Source organism: Eupeodes corollae, chromosome 2 (genome assembly GCF_945859685.1).
Source record: "Eupeodes corollae chromosome 2, idEupCoro1.1, whole genome shotgun sequence".
NCBI lineage: Eukaryota > Metazoa > Arthropoda > Insecta > Diptera > Syrphidae > Eupeodes > Eupeodes corollae.
This window is the reverse complement of record NC_079148.1, coordinates 70,567,972-70,586,632: the sequence shown is the minus strand read 5'-3', so window position 1 is coordinate 70,586,632 and position 18,661 is coordinate 70,567,972. Positions and strand designations below refer to the sequence as shown.

General features: G+C 36.8%; 1 protein-coding gene across 1 annotated transcript in view; it reads left to right on the top strand.

Moving 5' to 3' along the window:
- Nucleotides 1-18,163, top strand: part of LOC129945567 (AP-3 complex subunit delta) — a 35,199-nt gene extending 17,036 nt beyond the window's left edge. The window contains exons 7-15 of the mRNA XM_056055376.1: nt 6,453-6,526; nt 6,772-6,920; nt 6,987-7,334; nt 7,408-7,579; nt 15,695-15,851; nt 15,939-16,644; nt 16,716-16,847; nt 16,916-17,045; nt 17,105-18,163. Of these exons, the coding sequence (XP_055911351.1) occupies nt 6,453-6,526; nt 6,772-6,920; nt 6,987-7,334; nt 7,408-7,579; nt 15,695-15,851; nt 15,939-16,644; nt 16,716-16,847; nt 16,916-17,045; nt 17,105-17,549 (2,313 nt within the window). The 3' untranslated portion in view covers nt 17,550-18,163. The remainder of the gene's footprint in view (nt 1-6,452; nt 6,527-6,771; nt 6,921-6,986; nt 7,335-7,407; nt 7,580-15,694; nt 15,852-15,938; nt 16,645-16,715; nt 16,848-16,915; nt 17,046-17,104) is intronic.
- The last annotated feature ends 498 nt before the right edge of the window (nt 18,164-18,661 follow it).

Genomic DNA, 18,661 nt, shown 5'->3' with positions numbered 1-18,661 from the left:
GCATGTAGCAAGTGGTGTTCCTATGTTATGTTTTTGTCTAACATGAGGCAGAAGTGTTCCGTTTTTGGCGAGCTCATCGGCTTTGTAATTTCCCGGAATGTCTCTGTGGCCCGGCACCCAAATGAGGTGAATGTTAAACTGTTCCGTACCTCATTCAGAGATGATCGACAATCGTGGACTGTTTGAGAGTTTGTGGAGACAGACGCGAGAGATTTAAGAGCGACTTGGCTGTCTGAGAAGATTCGTATATCCTTACAAGATAAAACGTTTTCTTTGAGCCAGGATACTGCTTCTTTAATCGCCATTACTTCTGCCTGGAATACACTACATTGATTGGGAAGTCTATAGACTGAGATTCAGTTGTTCCGAAAAGATACCACTTCCAACTCCGTGATCGGTCTTTGAACCGTCTGTATAGAAGTGTACCGCATCGTCCTCCAGGGGTCTCTCTTCTTCCTAGGAGGATATTGAAGTGATGGACACATGGAAGCTTTTACCGAATACCATTTTTGGGGTGGTATAGTCTAAGCGATCTGGGATAGATATGAAACTGTATAGAATAGTTGTATGTCCAGTATTGTTACTGGTCCATTGAGAGGTGGCTCTAAGCCTCACACATGAGTTGGCTGCCACCTTTTTGGAGAAGATGTCAAGTGGTGTTAGGTTTAAAAGCACTTCCAGTGATTGCGGTTGGTGTTGAACGAAGTGATCCTGTGATGCACATACCTGCTGACCGCTGGACTTTGATGAGCTTATTTAGATTAACCATATTGTCCAGTGCGGTCCACCATATGACAGCTCCATAAATGAGTATCGGTCTGATTACCGAAGTGTATAGCCAGTGGGTTATTTTTGGGGAGAATCCCCATTTTGATCCTATGGCCTTTTTACAAGTAAAAAGCGATACAGTAGACTCTTTCATCAATATTTGCATTCCAATTTAGTTTTTTGTCTAAAATGAGGCCTAAATATTTAGCTTGGTCGGAAAAGCTTAATGGTATTCCTCCAATCTTGGGTGGCTAATCTGAGGAATTTTATATCTTCTCGAAAAGAGTATTAATTCTGTTTTGTGTGGATTGACTTCCAATCCACATTGCTTAGCCCATTTAGTTAGCCTGTTTAAGGCATTTTGTAGGAGTTCCGAGAGAACTTGGGGGTGCTTCCCAGATACGGATATTGCAACGTCGTCAGCATAGGCAATCACCTTGAAACCCTCTGCTTCCAATGATGTAAGTAGGTCGTTTAGATTCTAAAAGAAGGTTGCTGTTAAAATCTCCACTTAAAATAATATAAGGCGAAATATAGGCCAATTCATACAATTTGGTTAGTAATGGTGTTGTATCAATGTGTTTATTTATACTGAAGGCAGTACCCGTGGCATGATGGTTAGTGCGTTGGACTGTCATGCCAGAGGTCTTGGGTTCGATCCCTGGCTATGTCATCTAAAGTCTTTTCACGGGTACTGCCTCTTGCGAGGAATTGACAAATTCTCCGAGAGTAACTCTTGTCATGAGAATGTGCTTTCTCAAATTAGCCGTTCGGAATCGGCATATAAACTGTAGGTCCCCTCCATTCCTGACAACATTACTCGCACACAGGAATGGTTGAGAGTTGTAAGTTACTAGGCCCTGGTTCTTCATGGGCTGTTGCGCCACCCAATTTATTTATTTTATATGCTGAAGCCAGTAGAATCTTTTTATCTTTGCATGTTATTTCAATAAATCCGCATACTCAAGAAACCAATCATAGAGTTGGCTTTAGCGACAATAGCTTCCACGTGCGGAACAAATGTTAACTTGGAATCAAAGGATACACCCAAATCCTTTACCAGTTCTCTGTAGAGAAATACGATCGAGAGAATACGCAAACTCATAAGTAGTGAGTTTCCTAGAGACAGATATTTCTTGACATTAAATTTAAGACAGTTAACCAAACACCAGTTTGATAAATGATCGAGGTTTATTTGGAGATTAAGGCAATCATAAATGTAATTCACTTTTAAAAATAATTTAAGACCATCAGCATATATGAGACATTGGCTGAAATTTATGTTTTTGAACATATCATCGATAAAGATTATAAATAATAGTGGACCAAGAAGACTGTCCTATGGAACTTCTGAGGTACATTTAATAGATCTCGAGGTTTGATTGTCAAGTTTTACTTTTTGTACTCTTACAGTTAAAAAAGATTAGAGTGAATCCCCAAGTTATGAAGCTTATGAAGCAGAATGTTGTAGCATACAGAATCAAATGCCTTACTAAAATCCGTGTAGATAGCGTCTACTTGACTTTGACTTTCTATACAATTAATAACGAAAGAGAAAAAACATGCGAGATTAGTGACAGTTGACCATGTTGGGCATCACTTACATGTTCTTTTACGAAAAAATCCAGTTTGGTCTTTAGTAAACTTTCGAGCAATGTAGGAATTGTGGACAGCTTACAAATGCAAATGCAGCTTACGTAGCCCCACAAAAAATAGTCTAAAGGCGTCAAATCGCATGATCTTGGTGGCCAACTTACCGGTCCATTCCTTGAGATGAATTGTTCTCCGAAGTTTTCCCTCAAAATGGCCATAGAATCGCGAGCTGTGTTGCATGTAGCGCCATTTTGTTGAAACCACATGTCAACCAAGTTCAGTTCTTCCATTTTTGGCAACAAAAAGTTTTTTAGCATTGAACGATAGCGATCGCCATTCACCGTAACGTTGCGTCCAACAGCATCTTTGAAAAAATACGGTCCAATGATTCCACCAGCGTACAAACCACACCAAACAGTGCATTTTTCGGGATGCATGGGCAGTTCTTGAACGGCTTCTGGTTGCTCTTCACTCCAAATGCAGCAATTTTGCTTATTTACGTAGCCATTCAACCAGAAATGAGCCTCATCGCTGAACAAAATTTGTCGATAAAAAAGCGGATTTTCTGCCAACTTTTCTAGGGCCCATTTACTGAAAATTTGACGTTGTAGCAGATCGTTCGGCTTCAGTTCTTGCACGAGCTGTATTTTATACGGTTTTACACCAAGATCTTTGCGTAAAATCTTCCATGTGGTCGAATAACACAAACCCAATTGCTGCGAACGGCGACGAATCGACATTTCACGGTCTTCAGCAACACTCTCAGAAACAGACGCAATATTCTCTTCTGTACGCACTGTACGCATTCGTGTGGTTGGTTTAATGTCCAATAAAGTAAACTGAGTGCGAAACTTGGTCACAATCGCATTAATTGTTTGCTCACTTGGTCGATTATGTAGACCATAAATCGGACGTAAAGCGCGAAACACATTTCGAACCGAACACTGATTTTGGTAATAAAATTCAATGATTTGCAAGCGTTGCTCGTTAGTAAGTCTATTCATGATGAAATGTCAAAGCATACTGAGCATCTTTTTCTTTGACACCATGTCTGAAATCCCGTCCCGCGTGATCTGTCAAATACTAATGCATGAAAATCCTAACCTCAAAAAAATCACCCTTTATTTCAATGGGGTTCTCTCCATAATTCCATTTAAGATTCTTCGAAATTCTTGCACCATCACGGAAAACAACTATCTTTGACTTGTTTAAGTTGATTTTCAGGCCCCAAAGGGAGCAATACTTAAAAAGATGATCAATCATAAGTTGCAAATCAGCAGGGCAGTTAGAGAGCAAGACGAGATCATCTGCATAAAGTAAAATCTTAATCACCATATTCGCAACAAACACCCCACCGGGTAAGTCTTCATGAAGGTCATTCAGATAAAGAGCAAATAGAAGTGGGCTTAACAAGCACCCTTGCTTTACGCCCTGGCTAACCAAGAAGTACTCCGACAACGATGTTTGATCCCACACCCGACATGTTGTGTTCTCATAAAGCTGTTGAAGGATTCTGATGACCTTTGAGGATAATCCGAAACAAGAAAGTTTATAAAATAATGAATTTCGTGGAATTAAATCAAAAGAGCAGGAAAAGAACAACTTTATAATGAGTCTCAAATACGAACAAGAGGTCCTATAGAAAAATCCTTTGGAATATTGAAAAGACGGTTTCCTGTACTGGCATACGGCTGTCGTCTACAATTAAAGACGACATTGATAATTATTGTGGCAACATGTGTTTTGCACAACATACTTCGATACAATGGTGTGTCATTAGAACCTCCTGAAAGCGTAGATTTTGACCCAGAAGACATTCAAAACGCAATTAATTCAGGAGAGATCTCATGCACTAATATTTCGCAGAATGGAAACGATAACCAAACTTCATCGAACGGCGGGATGCAAAAACGCAAAGACCTGATAAACAACTATTTCAGAAGGTTGTAAAATCGTAGAGATAATTTGAAAGAACATAATTTAATTCAAACTTCATTTTTATTAACACGTAACTTAAGCATAACAAACAAAATAAAATACATGCAATTCTTGCACAAAACAAAAACATAAATTTCATTTTAAAACAGAATAAAAATTAAAGAAATATGAATTATGTACCCTTGGAATTACATATCCATAGGTATAAGAATTTTTTTTGAGAATGTAGTATTAAAATGTTTATTATTTGGGATTAAGGTTTCCCAAGTCCTTAAGGATAGGTACTACATGTCTCACACATTCTGAACGAATCACTTTTGATTTTTTTAAGAAATTCTGTCTTTATTTCTATATCCATTTCCAAAAAACGTTTTCTTAACTCGTGTTCAATAGAGGCTGTATATTTTTTTTGAGTCGCTTCCTTTTTTTGGGTATCATATTGAAGCTTAGCAAGCTCAATTTTTATTCCCGATAGCTGTGAATATTGCTCGGTTATTTTGCTGCTAGGTAATGTTGAAGCAACTGGTCTGCGCCTTCCACACCAGTTACTTTTATTTTCTGTTTTTGTGGTTGAATTGTCAAACTGCTTTTTAAATCCTTTGGACATAAGAATGCTAGTTTTTGGGATATTGTCATCAATATTTTATAAATAACTTCCTGCTCATCAGATATATTCTCATGACTTCTCTTTAATTTTGGATGTATCGGGTTTCTCAATTGACTAGGTTTGTATTTTCCCCAATCCTTAATTGGTTCATCATACTGCCTTTCTTCAATCTGTAATTTCAAAAAATACATACATAATAAAGTTAATAAAAACCAACAAAATATTCTTCTTACAATGTTTGTACTGGTTCCGGGTTCATTTTCGAACAACTCATCTGCACCATCACCATCAAAAATGTTTTCATATCCAGTTATTGTTTTTGGATTCATAATGGATATGGCAAGATCAAAGTTTTCATCGCGTACATTTATGGCCTTGCCACCTCCAATCTGGATTCTGGACATTTTTTCGTCTGCGGCCACCTTCCTAATTTCTTTTTTATAGCCTTGGAAAAATTTTTTGAGTGCTTCGACGGTCCTGTAGCATGCTGAATCCGAATGGGAATTAAAATTCGATGCTATTCTCTCCCAAGCTGTTTCTTTTTCCTTCCCCGTAACTCCATCTGTTTTTTTATTTTCAATTATTGCTTTTTCTTCATAAGCACATTCTAAAAGTGATCGCTTTTCTTTTAGAGAAAAATTGGGATTTCTTGTCCTTTTTTGTCAGCCATTATTAATAACTTTTGAACAAACACAAAGCGTCTTACAATCTATTCATAAATTTACCGTTTTTGAAATATCACACATACGTTTACACAATTTGAATTTTTTGACATTTTACATCTAAGCGAAGTTAGCTACGTTTCATTTTATGTGTAACTTAGTAAAGTGGAACATAAAAATTTTCTGACAACCAAAAATAAATTATGTTATACTTAGAATTTAAGATGTACTTAGTTATGGCACAGATTTAAGAAGAGTATCAGCAAACGGGCCTTAATCTTATATAGTTCTTAAACGCACGATCGATTGAGGTTCATTGAATCCGATTGATCTTAGACGTTGTAATATAACGCTCATAGACATTTAGTTATTTGAACAAAATTTGCTAACATAACTTTTTAAAAATACTTCCACAACTTAGAAATGAGTTTCATGTATGTTAACCCCAAGTTCACCAATCACGGCACACTGAGATATAGTTCGAGCTCGTAAATGTATGATATACGCAAAACTCTTGTTCAAATTTGATATCATTGCTGGGAGGCGTTTTAAAATGAGAACAAATAAAAACTATAATTGCAAATAGAACAGAATTTTAAATTTTGAAGCTTTGCAAAACTTTTCACATTTACGAATTCGACAATGAACATGATTTAGAGAGCTAAATGTAGGGTTTTGTTCGTCATTTAAAAACAGTAGGGGTCCTAATCACAATATTTTCCAAATGATTTAAAACCTCCACCAAATATTTTTCTATCTATCTCTCACACACATTCATTATAAAAATAACAAAGAAACAAACAAAAAAAAAAAGAAAACAAAATAACAATGTGTACAAATTTATTATTTTATTTTGCTTCTTTCTTTTTCTCTTGCATTTGCAGTTTGGCGCTTTAACTCCTTTAGAACCCCGGCTAGGAAAGAAATTAATAGAACCTCTCACAAATCTAATCCATAGGCAAGTTTTGTGAACTCTCATACATTTTTATTTTGACTTTGATTTTGATTTATTTATTTTAAGTTTTTTTTTAATTATAATATAATTGTGTGTTTTTATTATTATTTTAAGCGCTCAAATTAGATGTGATTTTCATTGTTTTTTTTTTGTTTTTGTAAATTAAAATTTGTTTCTAAATGCTTTTTGCTAGTTATGAGCTGGTTCGAAGAATAAGTTTAATATTTGTCTCAATTATGTCCCTTTAGTACGTCGGCGATGAGTCTTCTTTATGAATGTATAAATACGGTAATTGCTGTTTTAATAAGCATAAGCAGCGGTATGCCAAATCATAGTGCCTCAATTCAACTGTGTGTCCAGAAACTGCGTATCCTAATCGAAGATTCTGATCAAAATTGTGAGTAATCTAAATTTTAAAATAGAATGTAATTTGGCTAATTTATTAATTATCTTCGGTTTTTAGTAAAATACTTAGGTCTCCTGGCGATGTCGAAAATCCTTAAGACACATCCAAAGAGTGTTCAATCACACAAGGATTTGATTTTGGCGTGTTTGGACGACAAAGATGAATCAATTAGACTGCGAGCTTTGGATCTGTTATATGGCATGGTCTCAAAGAAGAATCTCATGGAAATTGTTAAAAGGCTTCTTGGCCATATGGAACGGGCCGAGGGCTCAGTTTACCGAGATGAACTGCTTTTTAAAGTGATTGAAATTTGTTCGCAAAGTTCGTATCTTTATGTTACGAACTTCGAATGGTATCTAACGGTTTTGGTTGAATTGATAACACTGGAAGCTGGTTCAAAACATGGTAAGAATTTTGTCTAAAACAAAAAATAAATCATAGTTTTAATATACTCTGTTTGTTTGTTTTTCTTTTGTAGGTGGTCTTATTGCTGAACAACTTTTAGATGTTGCCATTCGGGTACCAGTTGTAAGACAGTTTGCAGTTAATGAAATGAGTAGTTTGTTAGATACATTTGCAATTACATCGCAAAGCGATTCAATGTATGAGGTGCTGTATGCTGCCGCATTTATTGTTGGTGAATTTTCAAGGTGATTTTTGGCATTATTTTAGATAGATCTTTAGATGTTTAAAGCTTCATCACATTGGATCAATAATAATATTGTTAACTCCATTATTAAGATCAAATTCTTCTGTTTATCTAATACCGTCGACTACATAACCCTTCTTTTCGATCTTTTTGATACAAATTGGGACAAATTTATAAGATAGTCTAATGCCAAGGAGAGATCGTTATAAACAGACTCCAAACTTTTTGGAGGAATGTAAAATGAAAAAAGTCTTAGTCTGTACCATTATCTTTACACATACCAGTTCAATTGATAATACAAATGAAAAAGATACAGAAGAAGAAAAATATGTATTTTTTACCGCTATGAGAACACATCCACCTAAATCCTTTGCATTACCAACATGAAGATCTTTTCTGTAAACTTCGAACTCTTGACTAAAAAGTTCTGTGTCGGAAAAGCTTGAATTAAGCCACGTTTCTGTCAAAACGAATACGTCGCGTCGTGTGGAAATGATTGGGAGTTAAGAAAAATGTCAGTAGTCTTGCTACGAAGTCCCCTTACGTTTTGGTAGAAGAGCGTAAGCCTGTTAAGTTTTTTGATTTGTTTTTCAAAGAAACACCCTGTTTTTGACTTTGGGTAAATTCTTTGACTAAAGTCTCTGCTGGCCATATATTTGGGTTGCAAATAGAATCAAAGTAAGTGGGATTCGTTATTAATTTAAAAGAGGAAACAATGCTTTTTGGTTTACTGATCTTAGTACACCTGATAGATGAGCTGCAAGGTAAGCTCTTGGTAGATACTAAGTGGGAAGTTATATCTTCTGGCGTAGTAACTGGGTCCAGACGTTGTTTATTACAGTTCCTGTAACGGTGTCACTATTTGAAGCTAAATCTGAGGCAACAATTTGAGGCATATTGGGAGTTCCGGTGGGATCTGTAGGTATTGGAGTGATGTTTACATTTGTTCTTTTTGATGGTGGGGTAGAATTTCTAGCAGGTTCAGAGTTTTCTCGGCTTCTTTTCTTAGACTTTTTCTTTTGTTTCTCAGGTACACTTTCTGCGTTATTAACACCAGAACCTGATTGGGCGAGAATATCTTCACATGTAAAACAGAAAGTAATGGGAATAGGCTGTGCCAAATCATTAGTCGAAGTAGAACTATCGACCATGATATTGGTTACAGAGTATGCATTTAATTTGCAAACTGCAGTGTTGAAAGACTTCACTAGCTCTTCAAAATCTTTAGAAAGTTTTAAAATGTCAGCCTTAAAAGAAGACATCTTAAAAGCTAGTTGAGATACAGAGAGCTTACGGCAGTCGTGACAGTACCAGTAAGCAAATTTAGAATTGGCTATTTTTTCAATGAAAGCGTTGGTTGAACCAACGCATTTTGCATGGTAAAGATTACCACAGGGTCCGAAACAGGCAAATAGAGGATTATTATTAGCACCCTCTTGGCAGTTTTTATTGTAGCAATCCATATTTCGCGCTCCAAGTTGGGTGAGGTCACCTTCCACTTGTGCGCGCCACCTGATCCGCGGTCTTCCTCTACTGCGCTGTCCTGTGGGTGCGGATTCGAAGACTTTCCGGGCCGGAGCATTGGTTTCCATGCGCTCTACGTGACCCAGCCATCTTAGTTGTTGGACTTTTACTCTTCTGGCTAAGTCTACGTCGCTGTACAGCCCGTACAGTTCGTCGTTCCATCTTCTCATGGAATGCTTTTCAATGCTTTTGCATGGTCAATGCTTTTGCACCGTATAGCAGGACGGGGATGATAAGGGTCTTATATAGCAACACTTTGTTCCCTCGAGAGAGGACTTTACCACTCAATTGCTTTCTTAGTAGAAAAAAACAGCGGTTAGCAAGAGTTATTCTGCGTTTGATCTCAGCGCTGGTGTTGTTTTCTGCGTTTACAGCGGAGCCTAGGTAGACGAAGTCCTTGACTACCTCAAAGTTACGTCTGTCGATTGTGACGTTTTGACCAAAACGTCGGTGTTGTATGTCCTTTCTAAACGACAACATGTACTTTGTTTTGCCCTCATTAACCGTTAAACCCATTTTTGCCGCTTCTGCCTCAATACTCACAAAAGCCCCATTGACATCACGCTTAGTTCTTCCGATTATGTCAATGTCATCACCATATGCCAGTAATTGGACAGACTTTTGAAAGATAGTGCCTCTAGTGTTGACGTGTGAGCTCTGCACTATTCTTTCAAGCACGATGTTAAAAAAATCGCATGACAGCGCATCACCTTGTCTAAAGCCTTTTTTGACATCAAAAGGTTCTGTTAAGTTGTTTCCAACCTTTATGGAGCAGCGTGAATTCTCCATGGTCATCCGCACAAACTGATGAGTTTGGCAGGGATGCCAAAACTAGACATGGCTCTATACAGCTCGTCCCTGTAGATGCTGTCATATGCGGCCTTGAAATCGATGAAAAGATGGTGGGTTTCGATTTGGTGTTCTTGAGTTTTTTCCAGGATCTGCCGTAATGTGAATATTTGATCAACTGTGGACTTTCCTGGTCTAAAACCACACTGATAAGGACCTATCAGGTTGTTGACGATGGGCTTTAGACGTTAACATGTTACGGCAGAGAAGATTTTATAGACGATGTTAAGTAGACTTATTCCTCTATAGTTGGTGCCGTTTAGAGGGTCTCCTTTTTTCAGGATCGGGCAAACAATACTGACGTTCCTTTCATCGGGCATGTTTTCTTCCGACCATATCTTGCAGATAAGTTGGTGCATGCTCCTAACCAGCTTATCCCCAGTTGCTTTAAAGAGCTCGGCATTCAAGCCATCCGCTCCAGCGGCTTTATAAGACTTCAACTTAGATATGGCAATCTTTACTTCGTCTAAGTCGGGAGGATGGGATTGTTGGCTTTCGTCGTCTATATCGAATGGGTCATCCTGCCTGACAGCGGAATACAGTTCTTCATCGCCGTTATACGGTCTGCAGAAGTGGTCCTTCCATATACTCAGCATTGACTATGATGTTTCCACTTTCGTCTTTGCAGCCTTCGGTTCTAGGTTTATGTGCCTGTGAATTTCGTTTCACATGTTCATAAAACTTTCGAACCTCATTCCTGCTTTTTCTTCATCTTCGACCACACGCTTCTCATGCCCTCTCTTTTTCCTTCTGAGAAGTCGGCGTTCCTCTCGCCTCTTCTGCTCATAGAGCTCATGAGCAGCTCTCGTCCTTCTATGCAGCGCCTTTGGCTGCATTTGCCTGCCGACATTCCTCATCAAACCAGGGATTCCTTGTTGGTCTCTGTTTGAAACCCAGCACATCAGAGGCGGCTTCTCTGATTGCATCTTGGCAATGCTGCCACTGGTTTTCGATACATTGTGTTGAAAGCAGAGAACTTCGAGAGAGGTTACTTGTAACTCGTCGGAAAAGGATTTTACGATCTCTGGCGATTGTAGCCGTTCGACGTTGTATCTTCTCCCAGCACCTCCCTGTTTTGCCTTGGGTCTGGAAATCCGAAGTACTACCTTGGCTACAACGAGGTAGTGGTCCGAGTCGATGTTAGCTCCTCGGAAAGTTCGTACATTCATAATGCTGGAAGCGTGTCTGGCGTCGATCGCAATATGTTCAATCTGGTTGACGGTAGATTGATCTGGAGAAGTCCAAGTTCCTTTGTGGATGTTGAGGTGTGGAAAATGCGTACTTGCTACCATGACGTTTCGTCCCGCAGCAAAATCTATGAGCCAGAATCCATTGTCGGAAGTGTTGTCGTGCAGGCTGTTCTTCCCGATTATTCCACCAAAGATGTCTTCCCTTCCTAGCTTGGCATTAAAATCGCCCAGGACTATTTTAATATCGTAGCTAGGGCACTGCTCATATGTTTTGTCTAAGAGCTCAAAGAACATATCTTTGGTGTTGTCGTCTTCCTCTTCTGTGGGGGCGTGCGCGCATATCAGGCTAATGTTGCCGAATTTAGCCTTGATGCGTATGGTCATGAGGCGCTCATTGATGCACCTATAGCTCAAGGCTTCTTGCCTAAGTCTGGCTCCGATGACGAATCCGCATCCAAATAAGCGCTGTTGGTTTTCGTGGTAGCAGTCACCATAGTAGATATCGCAGTTTTTCATCCTCTTTTTTCCCGGCCCATCCCATCGTATTTCCTGGATGGCGGTGATATCTGCTTTATATCGTTCTAGGGCCTCCGCTAATTCTTCGGCCGCACGTGGTCTGTTAAGGGACCTAACATTCCACGTGCATATCCGAAGTTCGTTGTCCTTAATTCGTTTGCGTTGGTTGTCAACAGTAAATCCGTCCGTATCCGAGGCTTGTTGGTGCTTCGGAACTATGAAAGCTTTTACGTGTCCAGGAAGTCACACCGACGGCACAACCGCCAACCTGGAGGGCCAGATCCTAAGTATAACTCCAAGGATGGGAGCCGGATAAAACCGCTCCTTACCGCTCCTCCTGGGCTCCGAATAAGTCGAAGAAGCCCTATAAGGTGTTCACTAAGTAGTTCAACCTTACTGGAACTGTAGACGCCACCGTTGATTCCATTTCGGGAATTCCCCCGCTGCCGTCTGGATAAGGAGAGGTGCCTTAGTGGAAACACCTCTCCCCACCTCTCTCGTTTGCTGCCCCCAACAACTTTCCACTGGGGTTGGAACCCAATCTCCAGTTGAGGTACTAGGCACCCGATGTTCACCACGTGGAGGTGAGAGTAGGAGTTGATAGACAGAGGTTGGTTTTAAGAAAAACCTGTGGACGCTTGTGTCCTCTTGAATGCACATGTCTACCATTTGAACATCATATGGTAACTTACTCTTTCAAAAAATTATTTGTTATTCATCAAAACATCAGAAGTTTAGGAGAGAATTTCGCGAGTCTTGTTTCCCATATAGATTCTTTTATGTGTATTCCAGACATTGTTGTTGTCTCAGAAATTTGGATTTATGATTGTGAGAAAAATGATTATGGGTTGCCAGGTTATGATTTCTATCTGAATGCAAATGAGAATTATGCAGCCGGAGGTGTTGGTTGTTTTGTAAATCAAGCTTTAGATGTTATTGAAGTTTTGAAATTAGATTTTCAAAGTGCGTATGTTTTGAAAATTACCGTCAAAATTAATAAACAAATCTTTTATATATTATGTATTTATAGACTTCATATATTTAACAGTACAGTTTTTATGGAAGAATTTTCAACTTTCTTGGATAGTGAGAAATCAAATAATTTGTTAATTGTAGGTGATTTGAATATCGATACTTTAAAAAGTAGTGAGTTCGTGGCATTTTATCTTGATTTGTTAGCTTCTCATGAACTTGTTTCGTTTATTAAAGAGATAACAAGACCGAGATCTGGAACTTGTCTTGATCATATTTATGGCCGATTCGCTCCTTCAATCAGTTCCTGTGAAAAGTGTGTTTTTGACCTCAGAATAACTGATCATTCCATGACTGGAATTCTTATTGATATAGGGGAAGAAAGTATTTGCTCTGATTTTAGTCCCCGAAATTTGATTAAAAATATCGATTTTAGTAGGCTTATAACTAATTTGTCTTTTGAGTTTTGGGAAGAAGTTTTTGCCGAGAGTGATCCTTCCAAATCGTATGACATATTTATTGATATCCTTTGTAGATACATTTCTGATGCTTCTTTTGATATCGTTCCGAAAAAGTCTAATATGCGTTTAAAGCCGTGAATTACGTATAGTTTGCTTAAAAAAGTGAAGTATAAAAACAAATTAAGACAAAAGTGTTTAAAACGCAACAGCAGTCAGAATTTAAAAACTAAATATAAGAAAATTTGTGTTGAATTAAAGAAGGAAATTCCTATTTGTCGTGATAACTATTTTAAAAACAAATTAAAAGAAGCAACTAATGATCTGGGCAACTATAGGCCTATATCACTCTTGCCCTCGATAAGTAAGATTTTTGAAAAAGCTGTAAAAAAATAGAATGGTGAGCTTTTTAAAGAGAACAAAATTTTTCAGTGATATTCAGTTTGGTTTTCAAAGCAATAAATCAACCAAAGATGCGTTGTTACATTTCTGTTCTCAAATAGTTGTAAGGCTTAATAGAGAAAAGAATACAGCCGGATTGTTTGTTGACATATCAAAACCCTTTGACATGGTTAATCACGAAATTTTGATTAGCAAGCTTGAAAGTGCTGGGTTTCGAGGATTCATTAGTGATTGGTTCAGATCTTATTTAAATTGAAGAGCCCAAAGAGTGAAATTTGATGGTATTAAGAGTGATATAAAGACATTCGATTTGGGAGTCCCAAAAGGTTCGGTTTTAGGACCAATACTTTTTTTGGTATACATTAATTCTTTATTCAGTTTGCCTTTTAAGGGTTCTCTGACAGCCTTTGCAGATGATGTTTGTTTTTCGTATGATACAGATAGTTGTCTGAATCTTATATCGGATATAAATTGGGATTTCGGCTTGTTAAGAATCTGGTTTGCAGAGCACAAATTGATAATAAGTTCTAAAACCAAGACAATGTTTTTCAGTTTGTATGGCAGAAATATTGTTAATGCTGATCTCTTTTTCCACTTTACTGAGTGTCCAAAATTCAAATTCAAGCTTTTTAACTGCACCTGTAATCCTATGGTTACTTCCATAACATTTACGGATTCTATGAGCTGTAGTGATAAATGCTTTAAATTAGAAACAATTAATGAATTCAAGTATAATAATTGATTCTGGAATTAGTTTTTATAACCACACAGAGAATCTTAGACAATATTTTCGGTGCACTCTTAGAAACTTCTTCTTTTTGTGTAAAGTTTGCTCTTCCAAACTGCTACTTAAAATTTATTATGGCATTTTTCATTCGAAACTAGAATATGGAATTTCTTGTTAATTCCTTATGTCGGGTATTCAACAGACTCCCCCGTCCTATCAGGATGCAAACTTCTCATTTGTTAGTTATGAAACAAGTTAAATATTGGCTCCTTATTTTCTACTTTCTTTTTTAAATTTTCTTTTAAGGTCACCCCACCCATTTTAATTAATAAATGTAAATTTTTTCTTAGAGTGGTAATAACTCTATTTTTTATAAAAATATTTTTGTCACTTATTTCTTTTCTTCTTATTGTTTTTATTTGGATTTTAAGAAATAAAATGTTTAATCATCATCATGCACAATTCAACAAAAAGAGTCCAACCCTTCCAGGTCTTTCTGTGCAAAAAAGGCACTTTTGACAGATGAACAAATTTGCTTTTATACAGATGGATCACAAACCGATGACAGTATTGGTAAAGGCGTTTACTCCAGAGGACTCAATTTCAATTAGGGTCTCTCATTCGATCTTCCCAATAACTGTAGCATGTTCCAGGCAAAACTTCTTGCCATCAAAGAAGCCCTCTTTTGGCTCAGAGAAAACATGATTTCGACTATCGATATGCGCATCTTCTCAGATAGTCAAACTGCCATCAAATCTGTTTCAATAAAATTACTAACAGCCCGATACCGTCGGAGATTGCGGAGCAGTGCAATATTCACCTTCTTTTGGTAAATGTTGCAAAGCCGGTATACCCCTACCTACTTGTAAACTTATCTAAAGCGTGATACCATAAAGAAAGCAAACCACAGATGGTCTGATACAACTTCTTGTCTGCCAAATTAATTTGACCAATATATCCATTAAAGTCTCCAAATTTTAGACTTTTTTACTACAATGATCCTAGTGATCTAAGATATTTCGACATCTATTGCCTAAAACGCTTCATAGCTAGCTCTAACTGGATCAAAGAGTAAGGTAGACCTTAAGATCCTTGTGATACCGCAACTGACCAACTATTGCTCTTAGTGTATTGGTTTTTCCCGTCAACAGCCACCTTAACCTAACCTAGATAGACCCAGAAACAGTGTGTACTCTAAAATTCTCATTTGAGTTTAAAGGTGCTTGTTTGTTCAAGTGTTTGAATATGGCCTGCTCAATTAGGAATAAGTCAAGATTTGTATTATATTCGCTTTTAAGTGGTTAGAAACCAAAAAGCAAAAGTTTTGACAGAGCTTCACAATTAGTATCTAAGAAATTATACTAAAAATTTATTTGATATGCATGTTTCCATGAACTTCAAATTTATAGTGCATGTTATTTCAATTGAAATACAACCATACATAGTGACTTTATTATATTTTTTTTGTTGGCATACAGTGAACTCAATGATGCAGAAAGTACACTAAATATTTTGCTGCGTCCACGACAAGTGCCAGGCCATATAAAGGGCGTGTTTGTGCAAAACGTAATAAAAATATTCACGAGACTGGTTACAACATGCTTGGAGAACCGAGACGTTGATGGAATTGTTAGAGTAAGTCACTTTTTCACATTAAATTTTGCTAAATTATATAAATAATAATTAATATACTTGTTTTTTTTTTGTTTGTTTTACTTCAAGCTTTGTGATCATGTTCTTACCAAACTTCAAGAATTTTCCAGTTCAAATGATATTGAGGTGCAAGAACGTGCAAACTCCGCTTGCGTTCTTATCCAAATGCTGCGTTCCCAATTCGAAACCACACATCCTTCCAGCAAATCCAACACAAACCACAATCACACTACCACCACCACCACTACTAAAGAAATACTAAGTGGCCTTGAAACAGTCACTGATGATTGTGTGGTTGATAATAATTTAGCGAAAAAGTCTGTAGTTCCTAACATTCCAACATTAGCTATAGAAATTGTTCAGGAGATGGCATTGCTATTCGCTGGTGCATTAATTCCAGTGGCACCGAAAGCACAACGTAAAGTCCCAATACCCGATGGTCTAGATTTAGACGAATGGATAAATCCCCCAGTGGAAAAGGAAAGTAGTTCATCGAGTGATGAAGAGAAGGAGGAACTGTTTGCAGCAATTACAAAGAATCACGACGGAGAAACAAGTAAGAGGCGTAAAAGTGATGATTTAACCCCGGAACAGCTTGAAAAATATCGACAACAACGGCTTCTGGAACAGAGCAATAATCCCCATTACTTAAAGTCCAATGATAACAAGAAGACTGGTGATTTAAATAGTCCGAATAATGATGCAGATGCTTATGTTAATATCGATGAAATTCCAATCACCGAACTATCATTAGAAGTTCCGTTGCAAGTGCTTTGTAAGTTTTTAGACCATTAAAAACAACAACATGTTAAAAAAAATCGTATACATTTGTTGACTTTATTTCAGCTATTAAACGTTCCGATAAGTACTTAGAAGAAGAAAACAAACCGATCAAAGAAAAGAAAAAACATAAAAAGTCCAAAAAGAGCAAAAAATCTAAAAATAAAGTTGCCTACACTACTTCGGAATCGGAAGAAGGTAGATATTGATATTTGTTTTATTTATCAATACATATTTTTTTTTTAAATTAAATATTCCTATAACAGACACAAAACCTATGCCGTTGGTCAACAAAACCTTAGACATGCCAGAAGGTGTGGCTCTTTCTGACAGTGAAGATAAAGACAAATTCGATCCCGATGATCCTCATCGAGCTTTAGACATTGATCTAGATATGTAAGTCAAATACAGTTTAAGTAAAATCCAACAAATTCTTATCTACATCTCCCCTTTAGTCCCGACCTCGAGAAGCCCCGTAAATCCAAGAAACCCGCACTTGAAAACAACTCAACAGCTTCGAATGAAAACTTGGAACCATCTAAGAAAACAAAATCAAAAAAATCTTCAAAAGAATCCTCCGCAAACACCGTCCCTCCAACGTCAACCAGCACCGGTGCGACCAAAAAAGATAAGAAAAAAGATAAAGAACACAAGGAACACAAATCAAAATCCAAAAGCAAAGAGAACAAAGATGATGAAAGTCCAAATCTCATTGGCACCCCAATTAAAGTGAAGAAAGAAAAATCAAAAACATCTTCTAACATGGACGAGTCAAGTGAAAAGAAAAAAGATAAAAAAGAAAAGCATCACCATCGACGTCATCATAAAGAGAAGAAAGAAGAGCCGTTATTGTTAGGCGATTTTGAAGAACCTTCAACGCCTAACAAAGAGGCATCCTAAAGAAACCATAAGATCCAGCAGTTTTGCGTTAACAACTGCTTAGCAATTTATTACAGAACCCCTCCAATCTTCTTAGGTTTAACCAAAAGAGGTTAAAAGAGGAAATGCGTCGTCGTGTTACAAATCGAGCTATGTATCATTTAATGTAATAGCATCATGTATCGTAGGTAAAACTATTTTTTTTATAATTGAAATTTGATTTTATTTGTATTCTGTTGTTCCCCATTTATCGATGACTTTTGTTTCTGACTCTTTTGGCATTCACTGAAAGTTTCGAAACCACAAACAAATTCACATTCCGAAAAAAGTCAGGATCAAAAATTCGTCGCTTAATAGGGGACTTTTTCATAAAAGCACACTAACAAAAAAAATTAAAATAAGAAACAAAAGAAATTGTTATAATAATTCATAGAACATCATTTGGTTAGAAACAAAAATAAAAAGAAACATTGAACAAACATTTTAAATATCTCAAATAAAATTATAAATAAAAAGCGATGTATTTTATCATTTGTTACTCAATTAATAAGAGATTTTAAGCTTGTACGAAGAAAACTAAAATTACAATTACAATTAAAATAAAATGCGAACTAGCTAAAACAATAAATAAACAACCACATCTTCTATTAAAATTATTACTTAGCAACTGTAAATTAATTACTTAAAAATGCAACTTATAAAGGTAAAAAAAATATAAATTATATATATAAATATATTATTACTCTTATATACATACATATATATTCATCTATATATATTTATGCATAAAGAATGCTCCATTATTCCAACAAATAAGAACGAAATAAAAAGAAAAGAGAGAATCGTGTTAACCTTTTTAAATATTATCTTTTATTTTTATTATAAAGAAGATGACAAAGTCGAACTATAGATTTTCAGTTTTCTATATTTTATTTATTATCATCAAGTCGACCAACGTTCCAATGTCCAAAATGCAGTATCACCATAACGTACAGAAGTCCCAACGATATGGAACAGATGTGCCGAGGCCAATGTTAGGTACCCTAACCCCAAAGCAAAAATCCCCAAAACACAATGCCCAAATATAAAATCTCCGAAGCCTAAATCCCCAAAACTAGAATGCCCAAATCAAG